Below are 26,225 nucleotides of genomic sequence, written 5' to 3'. Positions count from 1 at the left end.
TACATGATCCACCATCCAAGTCATTAAATTATTTAAATATGTCTGGTGTGGGCTCATAAGACATGGTACACGGCACAAGCAGCATGGCTAAACTCACAATCTTAAGACATTTACAAGAAACCTCTCTTAAGAACTCCTTTTATCTAGCTTTGAACTTTTCCCCAGATACAGTTCTTACATTCCCGACAAACAAATTAATTCCAGTATGAGGATCCCACTCTCGCCTCAATCTAAGCATGTTTAAAACCAAATTTGCCATTTCACTGTTTTTCAATCCCCTCTTGCCACTTCCTGTGTGAGGTAAAGCCATGGTATAGTGGGAAAATGACTGACTGGGGCAGAAATCCTGGTTCTGGTCTCTGTTTCGCTATTTGCAGTTTAGACATAAAAGTCTAGAGGGATAAATATGGTTTTCCTGGTATGGTATTCTCTTTTACAGAAAAACAGTTTTGTTTACCTTAAAGGGAACCTTGAAAACTAATTCCTTGGGTGGGAACCCAAGAAATGATGAAGCTATAAATTCTGTGGCACAAGAGAACCCAAAAGGTTAATAGTCCAAGGCTCAGAGAACATATCAAAGCACTCATATAAAACATTTAAAGACTCCAAAGGGAGTTTAATAGGTTCAGGAAGGGGGAAAAAAAGAGCCAGACAGTAAATATTTTAGGCTTTGCAGATCATAAGGCCGCTCTGTTGAAATTATCCAACTCCACTGCTATAGTAAAAAACTGCTAATGATAAATAAGTAAGTGTGGCTGTGTTCCCATAAAACTTTATTTACAAAAACAGGAAGAGCACTAGATTTGGCCATGGTTTGCCAACCTATGGTTTTAAACTATAGTTTCTAAGATGCATTATGGAAGGAAAATACACATGTATATAAACTCTCTGGGCATGCAGATAATTCTGTTTTGCTAAGAGCTGTTCTACCCTATACTTGTTTAAACGCATGTTGCCTCAAAATTATTTTGTATTTTACTTTCTAGACACTGATCTCTCCCAGAGCAATTCTCAAACCTCTGGGTCACATGATACTCTTTTAGATTCTTAAAATGTATTAAGGATGTCAAAGAGCCATTATTATTATTATCATTATTTGAGATGGGGTCTTGCTCTACCACCCAGGCTGGAGGGCAGCGGCATGATCTTGGCTCACTGCAACCTCTGCCTCCTGGGTTCAAGTGATTCTCGTGCCTCAGCCGCCCAAGTAGTTGGGACTACAGGCACGTACCACCAGGCCCGGCTAGTTTTTGTATTTTTAGTAGAGACAGGGTTTCTCCGTGTTGGCCAGGCTAGTCTTGAATTCCCACCTTCGCCTCCTAAAGTGCTGGGATTACAGGTCTGAGCCACTGTGCCTGGCCAAGAGCCTTTGTTTACGTGGGTTATATTTATCACACAAATTTAATAAATTGTTTAGATATATTAATTTATAACAAAATAATCATAAATTATACGTTATGTAATGATACCTATATCTTTTTCAAAACAAAACATTTTTGCGAGAAGAGTGGCAGATTTTATATTTTGCAAATATCTTTAATGTCTACCTTAAGACAGCTGGATTCACATATCTGTGTTTGTATTCAATTTACTGTGACACATTATTTTGACTGAGGCACAATATGGTTTGGATCTGTGTCCCCACCCAAATCTCATATTGAAATGTTATCCCCCACTGGGCGCTATGGCTCACGCCTGTAATCCCAACACTTTGGGAGGCCGAGACACGAGGATCACCTGAAGTCAGGAGCTCAAGACCAGCCTGGCCAACATGGTGAAACCCTGTCTCTACTAGAAATACAAAAAAATTAGCCAGGCGTGGTGGTGGGCACCTGTAATCCCAGCTACTCGGGAGGCTGAGGCAGGAGAATCGCTTGAACCCAGGCGGTGGAGGTTGCAGTGAGCTGAGATCGCACCACTGCACTCCAGCCTGGGCAACAGAGAGAGCTCATGCTTTGCCTTCTACCATGGGTTGCTCCTAGAGGCCTCCTGAGAAGCAGATGCTGCTATGCTTCCTGTATAGCCTGTGGTACCGTGAGACAATTGAACCCTCTTTTCTTTATAAATTATCCAGTTTCAGGCATTTATTTTTATTTTTTATTTTTGAGACGGAGTCTCACTCTGTCACTATGTTGCCCAGGCTGCTCTTGAACTCCTGAGCTCAAAGCAATCCACCTGCCTTGGCCTCCCAGAGTGCTGGATCACAGGCATATCATTGTATTCTTTACTGCCATCTACTCAACAGTTAAAAAAAAAAATGCTAGTTTCACTTGCGTGTCCTTAATGAAGCAGCAAAAATTATTATTAACTTCATTAAATCTCAATTCTTAAACACAGGCTTTTTAATTATTCTGTGTGATTAAATGGAATATATGCATAAAGTATGCTGCAAAATGAAGATTGATGATTGTCTTGAGGAAAAACACTTATGCAATGGCTTGTGTGCCAAATTAGCCACTTACTCATATTATTCCTTTTTGGCTTGAAAGAATGACTGATAGACAAGCCGTGATTATTCAGACTTGTGTATTTGCAGACATTTTCTCAAAAATGAACAAGGCTATCTTATCACTTAAAGGAAGCTGATAGTACTCGTTGCAAATGATAACATGACTTTGTTGGCAAGTGAAAATTAGAAATCTGAAAAATTTGCTGGTGCAGTAGCTCACACCTGTAATTCCATCACTTTGGGAGGCCAAGGCAAAAGGATTGCTTGAGCCCATAAGTTCAAGACCAGCCTGGGCAACATAGCGAGATCCTGTCTCTATATTAAAGAGAAAAAAAAAAAGAAATTTGGAAAATTTGTGTCTGCTACCATGAGCTTGACAACCTACCGGTACGTAAGGAATTTCTGGTGACGTTAGTTGGTATATTAACAAATGTAATTTTAAAAAATATATGTTGTTTAATGGAATGTTTTAACATTTTGGAAGATCTACGGCCGGGCGTGGTGGCTCATGCCTGTAATCCTAGCACTTTGGGAGGCTGAGGCAGGCACACCATTTGAGGTCAGGAGTTCGAGACCAGCCTGGCCAACACGGTGAAATCCCATCTCTACTAAAAATACAAAAATTAGGTGGGCGTGATGGTGGGCGCCTGTAATCCCAGCTACTCGGGAGGCTGAGTCAGGAGAATTGCTTGAACCTGGGAGGCATGCTGTCTCTACAAAAAATTAGCTGGGCACATGGTAGTGTGCATCTGCAGTCCCAGCTACTTGGGAAGATGAGACAGAAGGATTGCTTAAGCCTGGGAGGTTGAGGCTACAGTGAGCATGACTGTGCCACTGCACTCCAGGCTGGGTAACAGAGTGAGAGTCTCTTCAAACAAAACAAAATGGCAGGGCGTGGTGGCTCACACCTATAATCCCAGCACTTTGGGAGGCAGAGGCAGATGGATCACCTGAGGTCAGGGGTTCAAGACCAACATGGTGAAACCCCGTCTCTACTAAAAATACAAGAATTAGCCGGGGGTAGTGGCGGGCACCTGTAATTCCAGCTACTCAGGAAACTGTGGCAGGAGAATTGCTTGAACCTGGGAGGCGGAGGCTGCAGTGAGTGAGATTGTGCCACTGCACTCCAATCTGGGCGACAGAGTGAGACTGTCTCAAAAACAAACCAAAACAAGAATACAATAAGTGGAAGTTTGGTGCCACTGTCTTGGTTCATGATAAGGAGCCAGCAGTTTTACCCATTATTGCTTTTGTACCATCAGTGCAAGCATCAACATAGTTAAAAAGGCAAATAATGTCTTAATTATTATGAAAATAGTTTTGCCCCTAGGGCCCCTTTCTAGGGGTTCATTGACCATGCTTCAAAAATTGCTGCCTTAGAGAAACTGAAGGAGTGTTACTTATCAGCTATGTGATCCTGGACAATTCACAAAACTCTTTATTGAGCTACGTAAAAGAAATGATAATGTCCTCAGAGTTGTTCATCAGGATTAAGAGATGTGAAAATGTTTTGTACAAATATTTTGTATATTGTGTAGCATCATAAAAATGTAAGACCTTATTAATACTTGTAACAAATGATATCAGGGTTCAGTGGATATCACTGACTTCATCCTAACAATTTGGTGGTGACGAAAGTTCACACATTCTGTTTCCGTTGTTTCTCTCACTAGCAATCTTTATATTTCTACATTAAGACCTTTACAATCAGAGATGCAAAACTGATTCATTAATCATCAATGTTGCTGCCAGTTGAATATTTCTAAGTTTTTATCATATGCCTACCCTATCTTGACCAGTCAAACTTGACTAAGGCTTCCCCTTATGTCTGAATATGTCCATTTGTTTAATCTAAATAATGTCAGGTTGTGTTCATTTGCTTCTCTTCCCTTCTAAAACTTGTCTCCCCATGCCTACTTACTGAAATATCATTCCTATACTTACAGAGATTAATTAAGTCAATCTTCTCTGGCTACCCAAGTAGGATAACCTTTCTCCCCTGAACACGCAGCACTTAATGCCTTATATTACTAGATATCTCTCTTTGCTTGCCTTTCCTTAACTAGACTGTAATCTGAGGGTAAGTACATTTTACATTTTTATTACCTTTAGCATCTATTAGCACAATGCATTCAGTTTGGCTAATGGTCCTACGTGTACTCTACTAGAAACTAGTTCTAATGAAACACTGACCTTCAAACCCAAATAAAGACCTAGAAAACTATGGCAGTTTAACCTGCTTTACAGACCTAAGATCTTGTCATATACAGTTTCTAGGCAAACTTTTATCTACAAGGCTTACTCAAGTGATACGGCAAGGTAATCAATATCACAGCTTAAGAGTACAACTACTCTACAGACAAAAATTGTACTTCTCAAAGTGCCCAAGATATAGTTCAGAGAGCAAAAACAAAAATATGATAATATATATTAAGGTGTATAAGATCTAAGATGTGCCGGGCGCGGTGGCTCAAGCCTGTAATCCCAGCACTTTGGGAGGCCGAGACGGGCGGATCACAAGGTCAGGAGATCGAGACCATCCTGGCTAACATGGTGAAACCCCGTCTCTACTAAAAAAATACAAAAAACTAGCCGGGCGAGGTGGCGGACGCCTGTAGTCCCAGCTACTCGGGAGGCTGAGGCAGGAGAATGCCAGCTTGGGTGACAGAGCGAGACTCCGTTTCAAAAAAAAAAAAAAAAAAAAAACATCTAAGATGTATTTCTTTATAAGGAAAGGTAGGCCGGGTGCGATGGCTCATGCCTGTAATCCTAGCACTTTGGGAGGCCGAGGTGGGCGGATCACCTGAGGTCAGAAGTTCGTGACCAGCCTGGTCAACGTGGTGAAACCCCGTGTCTACTAAAAATACAAAAAATAGCTGGGCGTGGTGGTGCGTGCCTGTAATCCCAGCTGCTCAGGAGGCTGAGGCAGGAGAATTGCTTGAGCTGGGAGGCAGAGGTTGCAGTGAGCTGAGACTGTGCCACTGCACTCCAGCCTGGGCAACAAGAATGACAGAACAAAGAAAGGAAAGAAAAAAAAGAAAGGAAAGAAAGGAAAGGAAAAAAGGCAGGAAAAGAAAAGAAAGGAAAGGAAAGGAAAGGAAAGGAAAGGAAAGGAAAGGAAAGGAAGAAAGAAAATAAGTCTAAAAAACACCACCTATTTAAAACACAAAGTGCAATACACACATAGTGCAATACCATAAAAAATTAACTGAGTTACCTAGACCTAACCAAGTTAAAAAGCACAAATTCGAAATGCAAAACTGGATGGCAAAAACAGAACACTAGCCATGAGCTGTAGCATTTATTATTATTTGAAAAGTTAAACAGCATAGGCAAGAAACCAAAGGTAGAAACTTTGTACTGAAAAAGCAACAGCAACTGAAAGGTGGCACTGCTAAATGACAAAAAGAAGTTTTTGGAATCAGAATAAGCTGGGTTCAGATCCTCGTCCAGAAATTGCATCCATTTTTTTTTTTTTTTTTTTTTGAGACGGAATCTTACTCTCTCGCCCAGGCTGGAGTGCAATGGCATGATCTCAGCTCCCTACAACCTCCACCTCCTGTGTTCAAGTGATTCTTCTGCCTCAGCCCCCTGAGTAGTTGGGACTAGAGGCACATGCCACCATACCTGGCTAATTTTTGTATTTTCAGCAGAGACAGGGCTTCACCATGTTGACCAGGCTGGTCTCAAACTCCTGACCTCAGGTGATCTGCCCGACTCAGCCTCCCAAAATGCTGGGATTACAGGCTTGAGCCATTGTGCCTGGCCAACTGTATCAAATTAATTAAATCACAAAATTTCTCTAGGCACTTGAGCCCTTATCTGTAAAATGGGGCTATAACTATCTGCCTGGCAGAGTTTCTGAGAGCATCAGAAATAATGTAAGGCAGTAAAAAGTAAAGACTTTGAAGTCAGATAGATCTGGGTTAGAACTGACTATACTTTCAATAGCTCAGGTAACATAAGCCTCAGGTTTCTCATTTGTAAGATGGATATAGTACCATCACCTCAGAGCCCTTGTGAAAATAAGGAAATATCTATAGATTATTTTTTAACAACTATAAAGTCTTAAAAGTATATCTAGTAAGTACTCAATAAGCTGTCCCTACTAGATATGTAAATATATTTATACATACAAACATACTTCACCTTGCATGGTGCCTGCCAGATTATACTTAAGTAAGTAAATGTCAACTATTATAATTATTTCCCACCACAAGACATTTCAAAGTAATGATTATAAACTTTAAGCTGTGATTTTATACCCTGTCACATTCAATTTATATAAATTAATCACTAAGAAGTTAATGGTAGTTTCTTAATTACTGCAACTACAAAATTTTCAGGGTAATTCAGGGAGTAGAAGCAGGAGTAAGTATACATTATTCACTAATAGAGAGAAAGCCCAGAAAAAAGAAAACACTAGGTCAGAGATGTGTAAATCTATATTGGGCATATCAGCTAGTCACTCTATAAACTCACACTCCTTACGTTACATGCTTACTTGTTAACACAAGTCATTACTTTTCTGCCAAACACAAAGTCAGACATAAATTTAATTATTTCCCAAAACTATCCTTCATTTTAAGCCATTCTGCCGGCAGTTGTCTTGGTGGCTAAACCACTTCTTCAAAGACATTTTGAAATCGGAAGCATTAAGACACTGTAGCAACCATGTCTTTTTCTTTTTTTGGGGGGGGACAGAGTCTCGCTCTGTCGCCCTGGCTGGTGTGCAGTGGCACAATCCTTGCTCACTGCAAGCTCCATCTCTCGGATTCAAGCCATTCCCCTACCTCAGCCTCCCGAGTAGCTGGGATTACAGGCATGTGCCACCACACCCAGCTAATTTTTGTTGTTTTTGCAGAGACGGGGTTTCATCATGTTGGCCAGGCTGGTCTCAAACTCCGGACCTCAGGTGATCCGCCCACCTCGGGCTCCCAAAGTGCTGGGATTACAGGCGTGAGCCACTGCACCCAGCCGGTAGTAACCATTTCATACCACTATTCCAAGAAGCTAGAGTTGCTGCACTGTGGTTCCTAGAAACCGCTTACCTATTGGTGACTGTCTCATTTTTTTTTTTTCCTGAAAAGCAGCTATGCATAGACAGGATTTTTTTAAAAAGGAGGGAGGGGCGCTGGATGTGGTGCCTCATGCCTGTAATCCCAGCATTTTGGGAGGCCGAGGCAGAAGGATCACTTGAGCTTAGCAGTTCAAGACTATGTTGTGTGGGCAACACAGTGAGACCCCTGTCTCTACATTAAAAAAAAAAAAAAAAAAAAGGAAAGGGAGGGTAATTCAATGTACAAAAGGGAACTGAATGAAAAGTCTTTTTCTCACAGTAGAAGGAACTACTGTTAAGAACTTCTTATTCATTTTGCCTACTTCCAAGCTAGATTAAGTAAAAATGAGTCAGTTCTGACCCCAAGCAACTGGAAAATTAATAAAATCCCAGGAATGTACCATTTACGTGGTATGATAGATTGCCTTACTTGGAAAATTTCACATCCAAATGAAATCTATAGCTATATCTTTTTTCTTTTTGAGACAGGGTCTCGGGTGCCCAGGCTGGAGTGGATTAGCACAATCTTGGCTCTCTGAAACTGATCCTCCCACCTCAGCCTGCTGAGTAGCTAGGACTACAGGTATGTACCACCATGCCTGGCTAATTTTCATATTTTCTGTAATGACAAAGTTTTGCCATGTTGCCCAGGCTGGTCTCAAACTCACGGGCTCAAGCAATCTACCCGCTTCGGCCTACCAAAGTGCTAGGATTACAGGCATGAGATATAGCACCAGGCCCACATTTTCTTTTATTAAATGAAGTTAATCTATGTCTAGTAAGCAGACAATTATGTTTCCAACACAACAGAAATCTATTTCAACACTAAACACCACTGAACGATTGTGCTAAGGTTTTCATGCTAGATGTGCCCTATTAACAAAGGTAACACAATTCCACAGTTCTGTTTTTGAATAAAGGGTACATATGTTATGTATCTGGAAACTTACACAAGATGTTCAAGTTGTGAATGAATTGTTTTTGACATAATGAATATTTAGTATTGCCACAGCAATGTTTAAAATATTTGGTGATACAACTTTCCTTTAAAAAAACAAAAACAACTCAGTTAAACTTTTACCACCCATCCACTATGGTTAATTCAGCTTTTCAGAGTTTTCTTTAAATGAGGGGTATACATACAATCTTATGAAACAGAAAAGCATCATCCTTTTATGTCATTCTATTAAGAGCCTTGCATATAATTTCATATGCTCCCAAACTTACCTTTTCATTTTTCTTGTCAATCTCTGGTGGCTGCTTTGCTGTTACACTTTGAGGTGTTCGAACAGCTTCACCCTCAGCCAATTCAACAGTCCGCCCATTTGGCTGCACAGGCAACAAAAAGTATCATATTATCCAACTGCTTAGCAGATTGATGCAAAGATTTATATGCAGGAAACCATATATACTACAATCAAATCCTACCTCTGTACCTAAATTTAAAAACTTTTTGTACACCAATGTTATCTAAGAGTTGGTAGATTATTGTCCCTAATGTTTTCACATATATATGTGTAACATTCATAAGCAAAATTCTGTACCACAAATTTTCTTATCTCACCAAGGTATCAGTCCCTGTAACAAAAATAATGGAATGGAGACAGTTAAAAGGAGAATGAAACTGTTTGCAATTTGACCACCAATTAACTGTGTAATCTCGGAATATTTCACTCGTCTCTGAGGCTTATGAAGTGACAGGTATGATCTACTCGAAAGTCAGCAAACTTGTTCTGTAAACAGCCAAATAGAAAATATTTTATTTACAAACATAATCAGACTGTATGGCAAAATAAAGTTCAGGAAAAAAAAATATTTTACTGATTGTCATCAACAGTCCTCAGCAAAAACAAAACAAAATAGAAACTATTTTAGGTTTTAAGGGCCATATGCCTTTGTTCTTTATTTTTATTTTTTTGGCCCATATGTCTTTGTTGCAACTACATAATTCCTCCATTGTAGCATAAAAGCAGCCATAGATGATACATAAACAAATGAATGTTAGGCAATCTCTAACGGAACCTCTAATTCTGTAATTTCATGGCTCTACTGTTCTGGGAGTAAGAAGCTTTCCAACCCATTGCCACAGCCTAAAAAAGGATACAGAAGCTTTCCTAACATTCCTAAAATAAAATGACAGATAGCACTTAGAGATGCTCATGAGTAGACTCAAGTCTGTGATTTCCAAATCTGGCTTTTAACCAGAATCATTCTTTTTTTACTTTTTTTTTTGAGACGGAGTTTCGCTCTTGTTGCCCAGGCTGGAGTGCAAAGGTGCAATCTCGGCTCACTGCAACCTCTGCCTCCCAGTTTCAAGCGATTCTCCTACCTCAGCCTCCCAAGTAGCTGGGATTACAGGCACAAGCCACCACGTCCGGCTAATTTTTGTATTTTTAGTAGAGACGGGGTTTCACCATGCTGGTCAGGCTGGTCGTGAACTCCTGACCTCAGGTGATCCACCCGCCTCGGCCTCTCAGAGTGCTGGGATTACAGGCGTGAGCCACCGTGCCCAGCCTCTTTTTTTACTTTTCAAATAATAATTTCTGAGCCCCATCACCAGACTGAGAAGTTGGGAGAATGGGGCCGAGGTATCTGTACTCTAACCATCTTTCTGGATCCTACATTTTTTCACTTGTGCAGGCCCCTCAAATTCAACACGTAAGTCAGTCAATATACTTGTTTCAATGGCTTTATTTTCAGTTTTTGCAGAACACACTTTTACCAGCTACCTACTCATTACGGCAGAGCTATACTCAAGAAAACAATACAAAGTGTTCAAAATTTCTATAATATGACTTAACATGCAATTGTTAACAATGATCAGGGCTACAAAGTTGGAAAAGGAGACCATTCATATTCTCAAATCCAATTTGTAGGCTTTACAAAGATCTGTGGCAGAAAATCAAAACAAAAGCTGTCTTTTAGCTGGTTAAATTCCTAATTAACCCAAATTTAATCTGCTGGGTCTGAATCAACTTGTTAAAGTCAGACAGCTAATGCTAAAACCAGGTTTTCTCACTCTTGATTTGGCTTGCTTTCTTCTATGCTGTCTTGCCACTTCTAATGTTGCCTCTTCTAATCTCTCTTCTGTGTATTTATGTATATGTGGGCAAAGGTAAGAAACCTCAGAATGAAATGTGGACTTAGGGCCGTATCTACATTAGGAATACAAAACTTCGTTTAATTTTACTTTCTAATATCCTCATCTTATTCTTATACGCTACTTTTAGTTCACACTATCTTCTCTGGCCAAACTTGCCTTTTCTGACTTTCCTGTGGCCACACTTTTCCATGTAAGACTTACACCAACTGAACAATCTTGCAGCTTCAATTTCATAGTCTCCCATCTCTTCAACTGGCAACTCACAAAACTTACATCGGCTAAACTTCATTTAACTAATCCCTTCAGGAAACTCTCCATCATAATCACTTATATACTGCCATAAACCACCTCCATTTCACTCATTTAAATGACACTGAGTCATTGGGATTTATTTACCAAATACTAGGAAGATAAGAAATTATGCGGTCAAAAACTGTCTTAAAAACTCACCAACAAGTTCAATGCCATTTATTTGAGACCAATTGCAAACGATATTGATGTAGCCTCCCAAATGAAATATGAAACATTCTTTTCTTTCAAACAACAAAGTCTGAAAGTGACCAACTGCATTCCCATAGATTCAGGAACACTCAGTTCCCATTTCCATAGGCTCTGAAATGATCAGCAAGCCAAAGGTGCTCACACGTTCCTATCTGTGCCAATTTTAGTTCCTTCTTGGCAACATCAACCTACATAATAGCTCTAACTGCAGCTGTTCTCTCTGACCTGTGTAGATCTCCCAATTTTCTACTAAACTCTTAGAATTTATATAGCTTTCATCATTACTGGGATTCCAGAAGTCATCAGCAACTTCTCACACATGCCTGATGCCATGAAACAATAAGCCTCCTATCACAAAAGTAAAGTCAATGTAATTCTTGGGTTGCTGGAAAAAAGAATACACTAGGCCGGGCGCGGTGGCTCAAGCCTGTAATCCCAGCACTTTGGGAGGCCGAGACGGGCGGATCACGAGGTCGGGAGATTGAGACCATCCTGGCTAACACGGTGAAACCCCGTCTCTATTAAGAAATACAAAAAACTAGCTGGGCGAGGTGGCAGGCGCCTGTAGTCCCAGCTACTCGGGAGGCTGAGGCCGGAGAATGGCGTGAACCCGGGAGGCGGAGCTTGCAGTGAGCTGAGATCCGGCCACTGCACTCCAGCCTGGGCGACAGAGCGAGACTCCGTCTCAAAAGAAAAAAAAAAAAAAAAAAGAATACACTAAGGTGGTTCTCCTTCATACAGCACAGCCAGTGTGTCCTTTTATTTTGCCAACAGCTGGTTGAGAAGGCCTTGCCCTGGAAAATCACTAATCATATTTAAATTAGCAAATCCCTAAATGGGAGCATATTATATACCTCTACTTACATGAATAGTAACTAATTACAAACCAAAACTTCAAATCCAATGTTTCTACCCTTGTGATTGTCAATATGGGTTTTATATAAAAGTACTGTTGGTCAGGTGCAGTGGCTCATGGCTGTAATTCTCGCACTTCTGGAGGCCAAGGCAAGAGGATTAGCAAGAGCTCAGAAGTTCGAGACCAGCCTGGGTAACACAGAGACTCTTTCTCTACAAAAAATAATTTAAAAAATTAGCCAGGTGTGGTGGCATGCCCCCGTAGTCCCAGCTACTCGAGGGACTGAGACAGGAGGATCACTTCAGCCTGGCAGGTCAAGGCTGCAGTGAGCTGTGACTGAACCATGGCACTCTAGCCTGGGCAACAAAGTGAGACCCTGTCTCAACAAAAGAAAAAAAATAAAAAACAAAAAAAAAAGGTAGTTTTCTCTGATCATGGAACTTTTATATGGTGGCTTTCTACAGATTAGCAATTACATGAGCCTCTCATTGTACCCCAGTTTAAAGTTCTCTCAAGAACTTTAAGGTCTTCCCCACCAGAGCCAATCAAAGTTAATTTCATATATAGCTTACAATCTATGTTTTAAATTAGACTACAGATGTCTTTCAAACTTGTTGAAAATCAACCAGTAACAGAAAAATGAGAGAATCATTTTTTTAGATGGATAAACTCCTTGTAGACATCACCATGTTTATCTTATTGTTATAATTTTCTTTGACCCCCCACACCTGGATCTTTCTTTTTTCAAAACGCATGCATGAAAGAACAGTTTCATACATGAAAGAGCCAGTATGTGCTGGCAGGGGTGGTAGTAAATCGGAATGAGGCTATCTATATATAACGGGAAAATGGAATGGAAGAGGGGGCCACATAGCAGAAGAGAAGGAACTTATTTCATGATTCTTGATTTCAAGGATATAAAATTGTTAATGCTAGTCAATCTTCAATTTATTAATTTTATACAATTCCATAATTTTTTTTTTTTTTTTGAGACACAGTCTTGCTCTGTCGCCCAGGCTGGAGTGTAGTGGCATGACCTTGGCTCACTGCAGCCTCTACCTCCCGGGTTCAAGTGATTCCCATGTCTCAGCATTAGGCACATGCCATCATGCTTGGCTAATTTTTGTATTTCTGGTAGAGAGCAGATTCCGCCATGCTTCCCAGGCTGGTCTAGAACTCCTGGCCTCAAGTGACCCGCCTGTCCCAGCCTCCCAAAGTGCTGGGATTACAGGTGTGAGGCACCGCACCTGGCCTCAATTCCTGGTACTCAAGTACCAGGCATTAGGCTAAGGACTGTAGGAACAAGGACATATGAAAAGAGTTTCTGCCTCAAGGAGTTTTAACGTTCTGAATAAGAAGTATGCTTAACAGGCCGGGTGCGGTGGCTCACGCCTGTAATCCCAGCACTTTGGGAGGCCAAGGCGGGCGAATCACGAGGTCAAGAGATTGAGACCACCCTGGCCAACATGGTGAAACCCCGTCTCTACTAAAAAGACAAAAATTAGCTGGGCGTGGTGGCACGCGCCTGTAGTCCCAGACTCAGGAGGCTGAGGCAGGAGAATCACTTGAACCTGGGACGCTGAGGTTGCAGTGAGCCGAGATCGTGCCACTACACTCCAGCCTGGCGACAGAACGAGTCTCCGTCTCAAAAAAAAAAAAAAAAAAAAAAGTATGCTTAATAACAGATTTCATTTCAGCACTCCTCACTTGTTAAAACTGATTCCAACTTGCAAAAGAACCTGTATCTGAGGTAAGCATATATAAGGTTTAACACTGACTGCTAAAATGAAATCACATAGAACCCTTAGTTATGTAAACTATATTTCTAGCCACAACATGTAAAGATCATTATTCAAATGACCTAGACACTTCTTAGGTTTAGAAACTAGAAGGGCAGTCTACCAACTTCCTCCAAAAAATGGAATATGAGAAGACCATGGGCTTTGGAGTTTGACAAACCTGGGATTAAGGCTTTCATATTTAATTACTGTGATTTTACGCATTTTCTTTCACTTAACCCTTGATTTCATCATTTGTAAATATGAGAAAAATATGTATTTTGTCTTACAAATTTCTTGTTAGAATTACACCAAATGACAGAGCATGGGAAAGCATACTTCTCCAGAAACAGTTTTTCCCTTCTTTTTAAAATTTTTCTTAAATTTTTGGTAGAGATGAGGTCTTGCTATATTGCCCAGGCTGGTCTTGAACTCCTGGGCTCAAGCAATCCTCCCACTTTGGCCTCCCCAAGTGCTAGGATTACAGATATAAGCCACTGCACCTGGCCCATCTTCTGTTCTAATATCCTTTTCTCTCCAAAGCTATGATGGCCTATGTCCTTTATTCCCACATTCAAGCATTTGGGCCATTTTTTATATTAACAAGCTCAGATAAATGTTAAGTCCTGGTGGTCAAAAGGGCCTGGACAGGCATCCATCAAGTCCAATGCTCCAGATGCAAATTCTTTTGGGAAGTTAATGGATTAAAAATAATAAGCAAATATATTATCTCAGAGGTTTAAAATAGTCCAGGCTTGCTCTAGAAGCATTGTAATGCTATCTTTCTTTTTAAAAAGCTGCTGTTTTCTAAGAAAATTACATAATACTCACTCAGTAGAGTGACAGTAGAACCCTAGCACCTTGAAACAAAGACAAGTAAGGCTCAATGCCTGCGCTCAAGCTTAGAACCTAGTAAAGGAAGACAGGTATACAATAACACATAGTAAAGTACAAAACAAAACGTATACTCTTCCTCACACTCTCAAGAGTACGGGTTTTGAAAGCAAGCTGAGAGACCAGGATAGAGATCCCAAATGTGTTTCACCCTGGACAAACACTGGAAAGTCATTTTTTTTTTTTTTTTTGAGACAGGATCTGGCTCCGTTACCCAGGCTGGAGTGCAGTGGTATGTGATCTCGGCTGGGCTCACTGCGACCTCTGCTTGCCAGGCTCAAGCCATCTTCCCACCTCAGCCTCCCAAGTAGCTGGGACTATAGGAGCACACTACCATGCCCAGTTAATTTTTTGTAGAGACAGGGTTTTGCCATGTTGCCCAGGCTAGTGTCAAACTCCTGAGCTCAAGCAATCTGCCTGCCTTGGCCTCCTAAAATGCTGAGATTACAGGTGTGAGCAACTGTGCGTGGCCAGAATCTCAATTTTACTGGCTAAAAGTGATACTGAGCATACAGGAGGCATAGTATATATATATTATCCTCATCATAAAAAAGATAAGAGGCAAGAGAGCATTAAGACAAATACCTAATGCATGCGGGGCTTAAAACCTAGATGACAGGTTGACGGGTGCAGCAAATCACCACGGCACATGTATACCTATGTAACAAACCTGCACATTCCGCACATGTATCCCAGAACTTAAAGTATAATTTAAAAAAAAAGATAAAAGGCAAGAAATTAGGAAATTCAGAAGAGGCATCACTGTAGCTGATAGGTTAGAATATAAGATAGTCTAACAATAATAATTTCCAAGTACTTCCTAGACACATTACATGCATTATCTCATTTAATGGACAAGACCTAGTTTTGGTAAGTTTGTTTTAGTTGTGAAACATTCTTACACAATTCAAGATGGAACAATTTCTTGTCAGTTTGTTTTAAAGTAAAAACTTTTTCCCCTGCCAAATGTTATGCACATATCAACTACACAAACTAAACATACACATAAACCATAGCTTTAGACACAGTTCAATCCCAATTTCAAACTCTTAATAACTGAGAGAACAATCTTACAAATATAACCTATGGTTCAAATTTGCAAAACCTCACTATATACTGAGATATTTCCTTTAGTGGTAAAGATCCTTGTGCTTTCTAAACAGCCAAAATTTCAACTCAGGATTCCAAACTGTCTCCTTGTTGACTGAAGCAGGGATGCTCAGGGTTACCTTTATGAGATGATGGGGAGATGATAATAACTATCACATGGTCAAGACATGCCAAAGATGATTTCTGAAAAACTAAATACAAGCATTGGTTTTCAATATTTTACATCTGATGGGTATGATAAGAACTACAAGTGAAACAGTAAATACACGTCTGTATAATTCTTTCTTAGAAGAAAGACGTCTAAGAGATTCTGATGGATGCCTTCTGGGAAGCCTGGCATTCCATGGAACAGTCTGAAAACTACTAATATAGCTGGAGAGAAAAAAAAGTGCATTTTAAAACTGATGAAATAACACCAATTCCTCACTTATGTCTCTGAATTTTGCTTGAATAATGATTTAAAAATACTCTCAAGGCTTTTACAGCCTTGCGAATAGTACACTAACCAATAACGCCAAAGCACAACTAAAATTAATGTTCATAGGGTTTATTGCTGTTCTTGGTATCTAAGATGGGCACAACTACTAAAGGTCTTTTCTGTCAGAACTGTAAAAGGTCTTTTCTGTTAGGCCTCTGGCAGAATGAAAAGAAAAGATGAAAAAATCCTGTCACATAAGCAAACAAATGGAGCCAAAATTCTGGAGCTTTTGTAAGGTCATAATAATTTTCAGCAGAAACTTCTGACTTGAAATTTTAAAAGCAATAAAGCTATAACTCACTGGGAAAATTGAATTTGTTCTCTGAACACAATTTAATATCCTGGAACATGCCATCGAAACCAGAGAGGTATAGTGGAAATAACAAAGTTCTTAGACTAGAAATTAGGATACTGTTTTGCCTTTGAAACTCCTTTGCTCTATGACCTTGAATAAGTCAGTTAATTTTTCTGAATCTCAAGATTTTTCTTCTGTAAAATCATGAATATTTGTTTTACCTATCATTTGGAATTTTTTGAGCAAATGATTATTCTTTTTTTCTTTTTTTTCTCTTTTTTGAGACGGAGTCTCACTCTGTCGCTAGGCTAGAGTACAGTGGCACGATCTTGGCTCACTGCAACCTCCGCCTCCCGGGTTCAAGTGATTCCCGTGCCTCAGCCTCCTGAGTAGTTGGGACTATAGGTGCACACCACCACGCCTGGCTAAGTTTTGTATTTTTAGTAGATTTTAGTAGAGATGGGGTTTCACCATGTTGGCCAGGATGGTCTCAATCTCCTGACCTGGTGATCCGCCTGCCTTGGCCTCCCAAAGTGCCGGGATTACAGGAGTAAGCCACCGTGTCTGGCTGATTATTCTATTAAGAATTAAAACTGACAAAGAGTGACTTAAAGGAAAAAAGAAAACTCTATAGGTGGCAAGTGATACAATTTGTTTTTATTATTACCAGCAAAACCATTACCTAAGAATAAAAAAACACAATTCTATTGGGAATATATTAAGAGACAAATTTATTTAGCTCAATGACAGATTATCCAATTAACTGAGACGTTATTTTAGCCACTTCATTCAGCTTTCAGTTCAACAGATAATTACCAAAGGCACTTATATGCCAAGCAGTTTGCCACTGGTTTACAATCTGGGGAGGGAGAGAACCCAAAAAAGTAAATGGGTAAGTAAACAAATAATGTACAAACTGTGATAACCACTATGAAGGAAACATCTAAGGGGTTGAGACAGAAAACAGAAAGGGATGTCTAAATTTCAAAGAGGGTGATCAGGAAAAGATTTTCATGGAAGGTGACTTTTAAGGTGAAAACTAAAGGCTGAGGGAAAGATTGTTCCAAAAGTGTTAATAATAGCTCATGTAAAGACACTGGGTTGTGAAAGAGTCTGAAGAACCGAATAGCAAATGACAGGAAACTCACTCAAATTCAGCTTAAAAAGACAAGCAGGTGCTGGGCCATAGAGGCCATGGAAAGAGGTTTGGATTTTAAACGCAAAAGTTACTAAGTGCTGGTTTTAGGCAGCATGGTGATTTGCTTTGAAAAATCTCATTACTAGTGCATTGAGAAACGACTGGATGCAGTAAAAAGAAGGCTACTGCTGCAGGTTAGGGGAGCTAAGGTGACACTAGAAAAAGTAGTCAGATTGAATATATATTTTAGAGATAAAATTGATGGTACTTTGCTGATGGGTTAGATATAAGGTGAGGAAGATACGAGGTGAGAAAAAGATTAGAATCAAGGATGATTCTTCTATTTTTCGCTTGAATAACTGAAGGGATGGTAGAGTATTTTACCACTTACAGAAATGGGGGAGACTGGGAGAAGGCAAGAAATAACAGGTTCTGTTTTGGAGATGTTAAAAGTTTGAGATAATTTTTAAAAAGTTTGAGATACATATCAGACTCCCAATCAGAGAAATCAAGCATACATGCAGACATGAGGTTCTGGAGATGACAGAACAGTGTAGATATAGATAGAGACTAATATACAGTTGTTCCCCATTATTAATGGATTCTGTATTAGTGAATTTACCCTTTCACTAAAATTTATTTGTAACTCCAAAATCAATGCTTGAGGCACTTTCACAGTCATCTGTGGACATGCACATGCACAGAGCTGCAAAGTCACTCTACAGGCACATTCCCAGCTGAGGTCAAGATTCCACCTTCTTATTTCAGCTCTCATCACTGTAAATAAGGATCCTTTCTGAGGACTATTTAGTGCCACATATTTTGCATTTTTTTGGTGCTTTTCATTAGTGATTTTGCTGTTTAAAATGGTCCCCAACTGTAGTGCTGAAGTGCTGCCTAGCATTCTTAAGCATAAGAAGGCTGTGATATACCTTACAAAGAAAATAATGCATTAGATAAGCTCTGTTCAGGCATGAGTTCTAGTGCTGTTGGCCATGAGTTCAATTATGTGAATCAACTAAATTAAATGTCTGTGAACAGAAACACATATAAAACAAGACTATGTATTGTATATGCTATTGGTGAAAATATTGTGACCAGAGGCTTGGACCTAACTTTGCATTTTCCCTAGAAGCACTAGTTTAGTACTTGCTAATTCAGTGGGAACTTTACAGAATTTCTGCAGATAAAGAAAATCAACTACACTGATCTGTTCCAGTACTATTTACAACATACCTTTTATGTGTGTGACCACTAGTAATGCGTTTTGTGCTCCTAATATGGGTAATCGGCAGACACTTGGATACTTGCAGAATGATTATTAGACAGAACCACATGAAATGGTGATATTAGACCATTCTAATCCAAAAAACATGGCATAGCCAGGTGTGGTGGTGCATGCCTGTGATCCCAGCTACTCCGGAGGCTGAGGTGGAAGGATTACTTGAGCCTGCAAGGCAGAGGTTGCAGTGAGCCAAGATCACGCCACTGCACTCCAGCCTGGGTGACAGAGTGAGACCCCAGCTCAAAAAATAAATAAATAAATAATTTTTTAAAAAGGCAATTCCATAGTTTCCACTAAACACGAAACATTATGCTAGGTGTTACAATATATAACTCTAGCTGAGGAGCTAGGGAAGGCTTTACAGTTGAACCAGCACTACAGCTGGCCCTTGAAGAACAGGTGGAAATTGGTAGAGACAGGCAGGGCACAGTGGCTAATGCTTGCAATCCCAGCACTTTGGGAGGCCTAGGCAGGCGGAGTACTTGAGCTCAGCAGTTCAAGACCAGTCTAGGCAACATGGCAAAACCCCATCTCTACAAAAAATACAAAAATTAGCTGGGCATGGTGGTGTGCGTCTAGTCCCAGCTACTCAGGAGGCTGAAGTGGGAGAGTCAACCTGAGCCTGGGAGGTTCAGGTTGCAGTGAGCCAAGATTATGCCACTGCACTCCAGCCTGGTTGACACAGCCAGACGCTGTCTTGAAAAGAAATTTAAAAACAAAAATAAGAAAAGAAATTGGCCAGGCGCAGTGGCTCATGCCTGTTATCCCAGCACTTTGGGAGGCCGAGGTGGGTAGATCACGAGGTCAGGAAATCGAGACCATCCTGGCTAACATGGTGAAACCCCATCTACACTAAAAATACAAAAAATTAGTTGGGTGTGTGGTGGTGGGCACCTGTAGTCCCAGCTACTCAGGAGGCTGAGGCAGGAGAATGGTGAGAACCTGGGAGGCGGAGTTTGCAGTGAGCCGAGATCGCACCACTGCACTCCAGCCTGGGTGACACAGTGAGACTGCGTCTCAAAAAAAAGAAAAAAAAAAAATTGGTAGACAGATAGAAAGAAGGGCCTTTTAATAGATAAAAACAATGTCCAGGGGCCGTGGCTCATGCCTGTAATCCCAGTACTTTGGGAGGCTAAGGCAAGTGGACTGCCCGAGCTCAGGAGTTTGAGACCATGCCTGGGCAACATGGTGAAACTCCATCTCTACAAAAAATACAAAAATAACCAGGTGTGGTATCATGCATCTGTAATCCCAACTACTTGAGGGGGTGAGGCGGGAGGATTGCTTGAGCCCGGGAAGTGGAGGCTGCAGTGAGCTGTGTTCACACCACTGCACTCCAGCCTGGGACAAAGTGAAGACTCTTGTCTCCAAAAACAACAATAATAAAAACAACAACAACAAAAATGAAAATAATAATAAAGAGACACAGAAATCTAGCCAAGCAGAATTATTTCGTCTTAGGAGTAACGGTGAGAGACAAGCCTAAGGTAGGGTTAGATCATGAAGAGACTTGAGTGCCATGTCATGAATTTTGGATTTTGTTCAGCAGGTGATGGGGAAACTACTGAAACGATGTGAACATCAAAGTCACATGATCAGGGTTAGGCTTCAAAAGACTCAACTCGCATGAGTGGGTAGAAAAGATCGGCAAAAAAGAAACTGGAAGCAGGAAAACCGGATGTTAGAATAGTCTAAGCAAAAGGTAATAAAGTCCTAAAGTAGGGCAGTGGCAGTGAAACTGGAACAGAAGTAATGACTACAAAAACCACTGCATACTATTAGAATACAGTCATACATTGCTTAATGAGGAGAATACATTCTGATAAATGCATCTTTGTGCAAACATCACACAGTATACTGACACAAACCTAGGCTATAAACCTGTACAGCATGTTGCTGTACTGAATACTGTCGCAACTGTAACACAATGGTGTTTGTGTATCTAAACACAGAAAAGGTATAGTAAAAATACAATATTATAATCTTATGGGGTCATCAAATAGGCAGTCCTTCACCTCACAAAATTATAGCCAGATGAGGCAAACAGCCATTTTCCACTTTAAAGAGAAAAAGGGGCTCACATAGGTATTTACCAGTCATGAAAAATAGGAGTACGATGTATAAATACTTTTGTTCGATATCTTACTATATTATGCATTCAACAATTATTTTTTTTTCTGGTCCCAAGCATTGTGCAAGGCTATCTGGTAGCAAACAAAAGGAATTATTTTATTCATTGAGCTTAGAGATATGGAAATTACACTATAGCAAATCTTTATGAACATTCCTACACTAATATGCAAATAACTTGTTCCCTAAAATAAATTTTTGAGCTGGTTGTTCATGCCTGTAATCCCAACATTTTGGGAGGCCAAGGGAGGAGGATGGCTTGAGGCCAGGAGTTTGAGGCTGTAGTGAGCTATGAGAGCTATAACCACCACTGCACTCCAGCATGGGCAATAGAGCAAGACCGTCTCAAAAAAAAAAAAAAAAAAAAAAAAGAGACAATTTTCTTTGATATTAATCCTAATTATGTGCTTCCGGAATTCAAAGCCAATTGTTACAGACCAGTTTTCGCAGACTTCACTTCAATCTAAGTCATTACTCAGATTAAAAATCAAGTGAAAAAATACTTATTGAGTGCCCCCATTCAATACAGACTTTGAGGTAGATGTCATGAAAAATACATATAATTATTTCCAAAAATGCCAAGAATGGGGTAGGGCAGAAAAGAAAAAATGCCAAGAACTGAGCCCAGTAAAAAGTGTCCCCCTCCCCCACTTTCAATTAGGGAACAAACTGTAATTCATACCCTAAAAGATCTATGGCATGATTTTATTAGGGGATAAAAAACAAATTGATAAAATAATTTCAGAAATTGTTTATAAACAGGTTGAGGTAAATACAGATTTAGCCACTATTTACTTTACAAATGAAAAATTTGAAAACAGGAGCAGCAAAATTTGGAATGATTTAAGAAAAACCTAAAAATAATGGAATGAAAAGATCAGAGATCAGGAATCTACAAGCTTTTTTTTTTTTTTTTTTTTCTTTTAAAAGACAGAGTCTTGCTGTGTTCCCCAGGATGGAGTGCAGTCACCTGATCATAGCTCACTACAGCATCAAACTCCTGGGCTCAAGCGATCCTCCCACCAGTGCCTCCCAAAGTGCTGGGATTACAAGCATAAGCCACTGCGCCTGGCCCAAGCATTTCCACAAGCATTCAAGGTGACTCTCAATCCAAGTAGCCAAGGACAACACTTTGAAGAATCCTGCAGTGTTTTAACTCAACTAAGATTTTCAATTTGTAAACAAGATACACTGAATAGAGCAAGGTGAAATGCCTTACTCAATTTTAGAGTTTCCCATTCCTGTCAGGCTGTCAGAGTTGTCTTCTTTCAATCCTGAGCTTTTATTGTTTCTCAGGCCTCTCACATTATCTTGCTCTTACTGCCCTCCCTTCCCCCACGTTTTTAGACAGGGCCTCGAATTGGCTCACTGCAGCCTCCACCTCCTGGCTCAAGCAATCCTCCAACCTCAGCCTCCAGAATAGCTGGGACTACATGTGCGCACCACCGCACTGGGATAATTTTTAAAATTTTTTGTAGAGATGAGGTCTCACTATATTGCCCAGGTCGTTCTCGAATTCCTGGGCACTCCTACCCACTTTCAAAGTCAGCTTCTGTGATAAGGCCTTTCATGCCCACCTGGGTTCACATCTAGTTGTATCATTAACTTAAGTATATATTTTTCCACAACTGAAACAAAAAGCTCCCTGGGGAGAAACCAAGCTTTTACATTTGTATCCCCGCCACAGAGAGATATGCCAATATTGTATTCCTTTTTACCACCTTCAATTTGTAAGTAGTATCTTGCTTTTCTTCAATACTTAGCTCAGTTAAAGGTATCTAATGAGTCCTAAATAAATGGCAGCTTGTACTTCTTTGCCCTGTAAAGCTGCCATTTTTTTAACTGTGGGTCATGCCTCACAGTCAAATGTGAAATGAATTTAGTGGGTCATGAACATTAAAGAAAAACAGAACAGTTTTATGTGTGTAATGTAAAATGTATTTCTTACTGTGGGTTTCAGTCACAAAAGCTTGAAGTCCCAATTTTGTAAATGTTAAACTTCTCGAATACATCTTCAGTATTTGGTAAATAAGGATATTTTCTCACCCAATTAACATTCAGCCATACAGTCTTTCCATTCTCCACTCCTCAAAGCTAACGCTAGGTTTACTTATTTACTCCCCACTTCCTTAACTCGGATGAAAAGGAAGGGGTAAGTCCTAAGTCTACCGAGCATTCTTCACAGTACTGTATAAGCATTCACTGGAGTCTATATTCCTTCAGATGAGTCATTTGAGTGTTATAATGCACTTCGGATGGGTTATTGGAGCACCCATCTCTCTCAACTCAAGTTTATCTGAAATTCTAGATGTCCCAAATAGGGTTTTGAAATTTTCACAATGCGCTTCATCCACATGGGTTTGTGCTGAATGTGTTTCTTTCAAGATCACCTTCTTTCCTTACCTTGGAGCAAGGTTCTCTATTTTCACCATAACATTACTTTGATAATTGGTAATTCTTGATAGTCTCCACAAATGTTTAAATTATTTATGTTCCAAACCAGTTCTATTTTCTCCTCTCCTAACGTATGGTAGTATTTACATTGACAAAGTTGTGCCTTTTCCAGGTTTCATATGTATCTTGCATCTTCTTAATCAGCAGGCAAAACGTGAAGGCTTATCCAGGCCTCATAATGCACTAACTGTGACCTGTCACATCTGTAATCTAGAGATTAGAGTTTGTTACCAACAAAACTCTTGTTAGTTTGAACTCAAACCCCATTTCCTCCAACAACTTTCCTCAAGCCCTCCAGTGAAATGTCTCCTACCCTCCAAACCTAACACTCAGTTCAAACCTCTTTAACAACTATCAGTCTATGCAAAATTCTAATTAGCTATGAATATGTCTCCCAGATTGACTCTATGTGTATACCTTGCACTGCCCTCCAAACACCAGAGTGCAAATTTCACATAGTAGGGCCTTCGTACTGGCTTACTGAACTGTACTGAAAAGGCGAAGAACTTAATTCGGTGGATATAAAAATAGGTTAGGTGCTGTTTCTAACTGCATACCCTCCATAATTTCAATTTGCTCAAATGTAAAATATTTTAAAAAATACATAAAACTATTAAAGATATAATGGGAGAACCATGGGAATGGCAATAAAGAATGTAAACGTACAACACGAAGGCCTAAGACAGATGTGATGCCCTCTGCGACTTCCACACGTGGCCCAGCAAATCGGTGCCTGAATTCCTCTCTCAGCTTTCACCATTCTGCCCTGTCATCTCCCTTTACTCTGTTTCACAAATCTACCACACCACAGAGTGTGCAACAGACTCGTTCGTTGAACTCGCCTTAGCTCTTTCTCATAGGACCATACACCTCAAAGCGTATTAGGTAACCGACCCCTTCTTGCCTTGCTCCCGTTCCGGCCTCTGTTGGCCACATGTGCCAGAACAAGAGTGGGCAACCATTTCCCTTTAACAGTCCCAACTAAAATGGAAGCGCGTCTAGACCTGGACACCTTTAATCCTGTGTAAGCCCCAGAATTTCTAGGTCACCGTACTTCCTCCACTGGCTACTGTCTCAATGTGACTTGAGACAGACATCTGTCTTCCGAGCGCAGGCTTTCCACAACTTCCCAACACCACCTTAAGGTCCCATGACGCTCCACATGCAGCCTCCTCTGCAGGCCTCAAGGAAGGATGCTGTGCTATTCTAGCAGTCAAGGTTCCCAAAGATGGCTTGACCTCTGGGCGCCTATCTGAATGGACCCCTCAGACCTCCTAACTTCTTTCCTCGAAACTGGGCTTCCCCACCCATCCTATACTTCCTGAGTTTCCCCCACTCCCCAAATAACATGACCCCCTAATCACCGCCTGCTCCACTTGGGAGAGCTGCCTCTCGGCTTTGGACTAAGCACTCTTTTCCCTTCACGGCTGGGGCGCGGCCTCCCCCCAGCTCGAGGGTCTCCACGCCCGCCCTTCGCCCGTTCTCTACCGCCGCTCATCCCATACTCACTTTGGGCTTCTCGGACAGTTTCTTCCGGTTCTTCTTCTTCTGTTCCTCGCTCCGGAGATTCTTCAGCAAGGCCAGGTCGTCGGGGGCCGCAGCCGGCGCAGCCGCCGCCTCCTCCCGCTTGCGGGGCGGGCTCCTCCGCTTTTTGCGGGCGCCGGCGCAAGCCGCGGCCCAGCCGTAGCCCAGCAGAAACAGCAGCAGCAGCCCGAGCGCGCCCGTGCCCACCAGGATCACCCAGCCAGGGTACCGTTTCGGCTCCAGCCCCAGGTCGAGGCCCAGCTCGGTGCGCAGAAAGCCTAGGCCGACCGAGAGCATTTCCCGCAGCCGGGCCGAGCCCTCCTCGGCCTGCTGGGCCAGCTCGTCCTGCCAGCTCCGTGCAGCCATCTTCCCTCCCGTCAGAGGGACTCGCAGGATGACGCCGGGGCGCGGAGACGCCGTGGAATAGTCAAGGGAAGCGAGGAAGGGCCGGGCCGGGTAGCCTCAGGCCGAGCGCATCGCGGCCGTCCCTCGCGTTGGAGCCGGGGATCGGCCGCTGCCACCGCGGGGAGGGCGGAGGGGTCTCCCAGATTCCCCGCTGTCAGCCTCACTCCGCCGCCGCCAGGAGACCCGGGAGGCGGGAGGGAGTGTCTCCAGTGGCGGCCGCTAAGCGGCGTCTAGGCGCCAGCGCCAGGCCCCGCTGTCCTCCCTCGGCGGAACAATGGCGGCTTGGGCCGCGATCCACGCCGCGCGCGGGGCCTACCGTGGGTCACGTGGCGCCAGTGGGCGGGGCGTGGGCGTCACGTGGGGGCGGGCGGGGTCGGGTGGGGCAAAGGCGCGGCCGGGAAGGTTGGCTGTGGTGGGTTCGGGCCTGGTTAACACGCGGCGTTGAGGACCCGTGACTATCGACCAGAGGCTGGGAGGGGTTAATTAGCGGACGCCTCCGCGGGGTGGCTGGTGGCGCTGTTAGGAGACGTGGCGCAACGAATGAGTACAGGGGAGGGGCTTCGTGAAGAAGGGGGCGAGGGGGGGAGGGTTGCAGCGCTAGGAACGGGGTCACCGGGTCTAGGTCAATGTCGCCCTGGCAGGTGTAGGGCTCTTCATGCCTTTTTCTGGAGTGTTGTTGAGGTGGAATCGCTTTTTCTCCCTGGGGGCGCCAGTCAGCTGGATCCTTCCAGAATGAGCTCGGTGGAGTCGGACGCCGAACACTCTT

General features: G+C 41.8%; 1 protein-coding gene across 8 annotated transcripts in view; it reads right to left on the bottom strand.

The window, feature by feature from the left end:
- MTDH (metadherin) overlaps nucleotides 1–25,780 on the bottom strand; it is an 82,746-nt gene extending 56,966 nt beyond the window's left edge. For all 8 annotated transcript variants that reach the window (XM_009213395.4, XM_009213396.4, XM_003903000.5 and 5 more), the window contains exons 1-2: nucleotides 25,040–25,780; nucleotides 8,736–8,837 (exon numbers count right to left, since the gene is read on the bottom strand). In XM_009213395.4, the coding sequence (XP_009211659.1) occupies nucleotides 8,736–8,837; nucleotides 25,040–25,420 (483 nt within the window). In that variant the 5' untranslated portion in view covers nucleotides 25,421–25,780. The remainder of the gene's footprint in view (nucleotides 1–8,735; nucleotides 8,838–25,039) is intronic.
- Between the last annotated feature and the right edge of the window lie 445 nt (nucleotides 25,781–26,225).

The sequence above is a fragment of the Papio anubis genome, chromosome 8, assembly GCF_008728515.1.
Source record: "Papio anubis isolate 15944 chromosome 8, Panubis1.0, whole genome shotgun sequence".
Lineage (NCBI taxonomy): Eukaryota > Metazoa > Chordata > Mammalia > Primates > Cercopithecidae > Papio > Papio anubis.
This window is presented reverse-complemented; position numbering and strand designations above follow the sequence as displayed.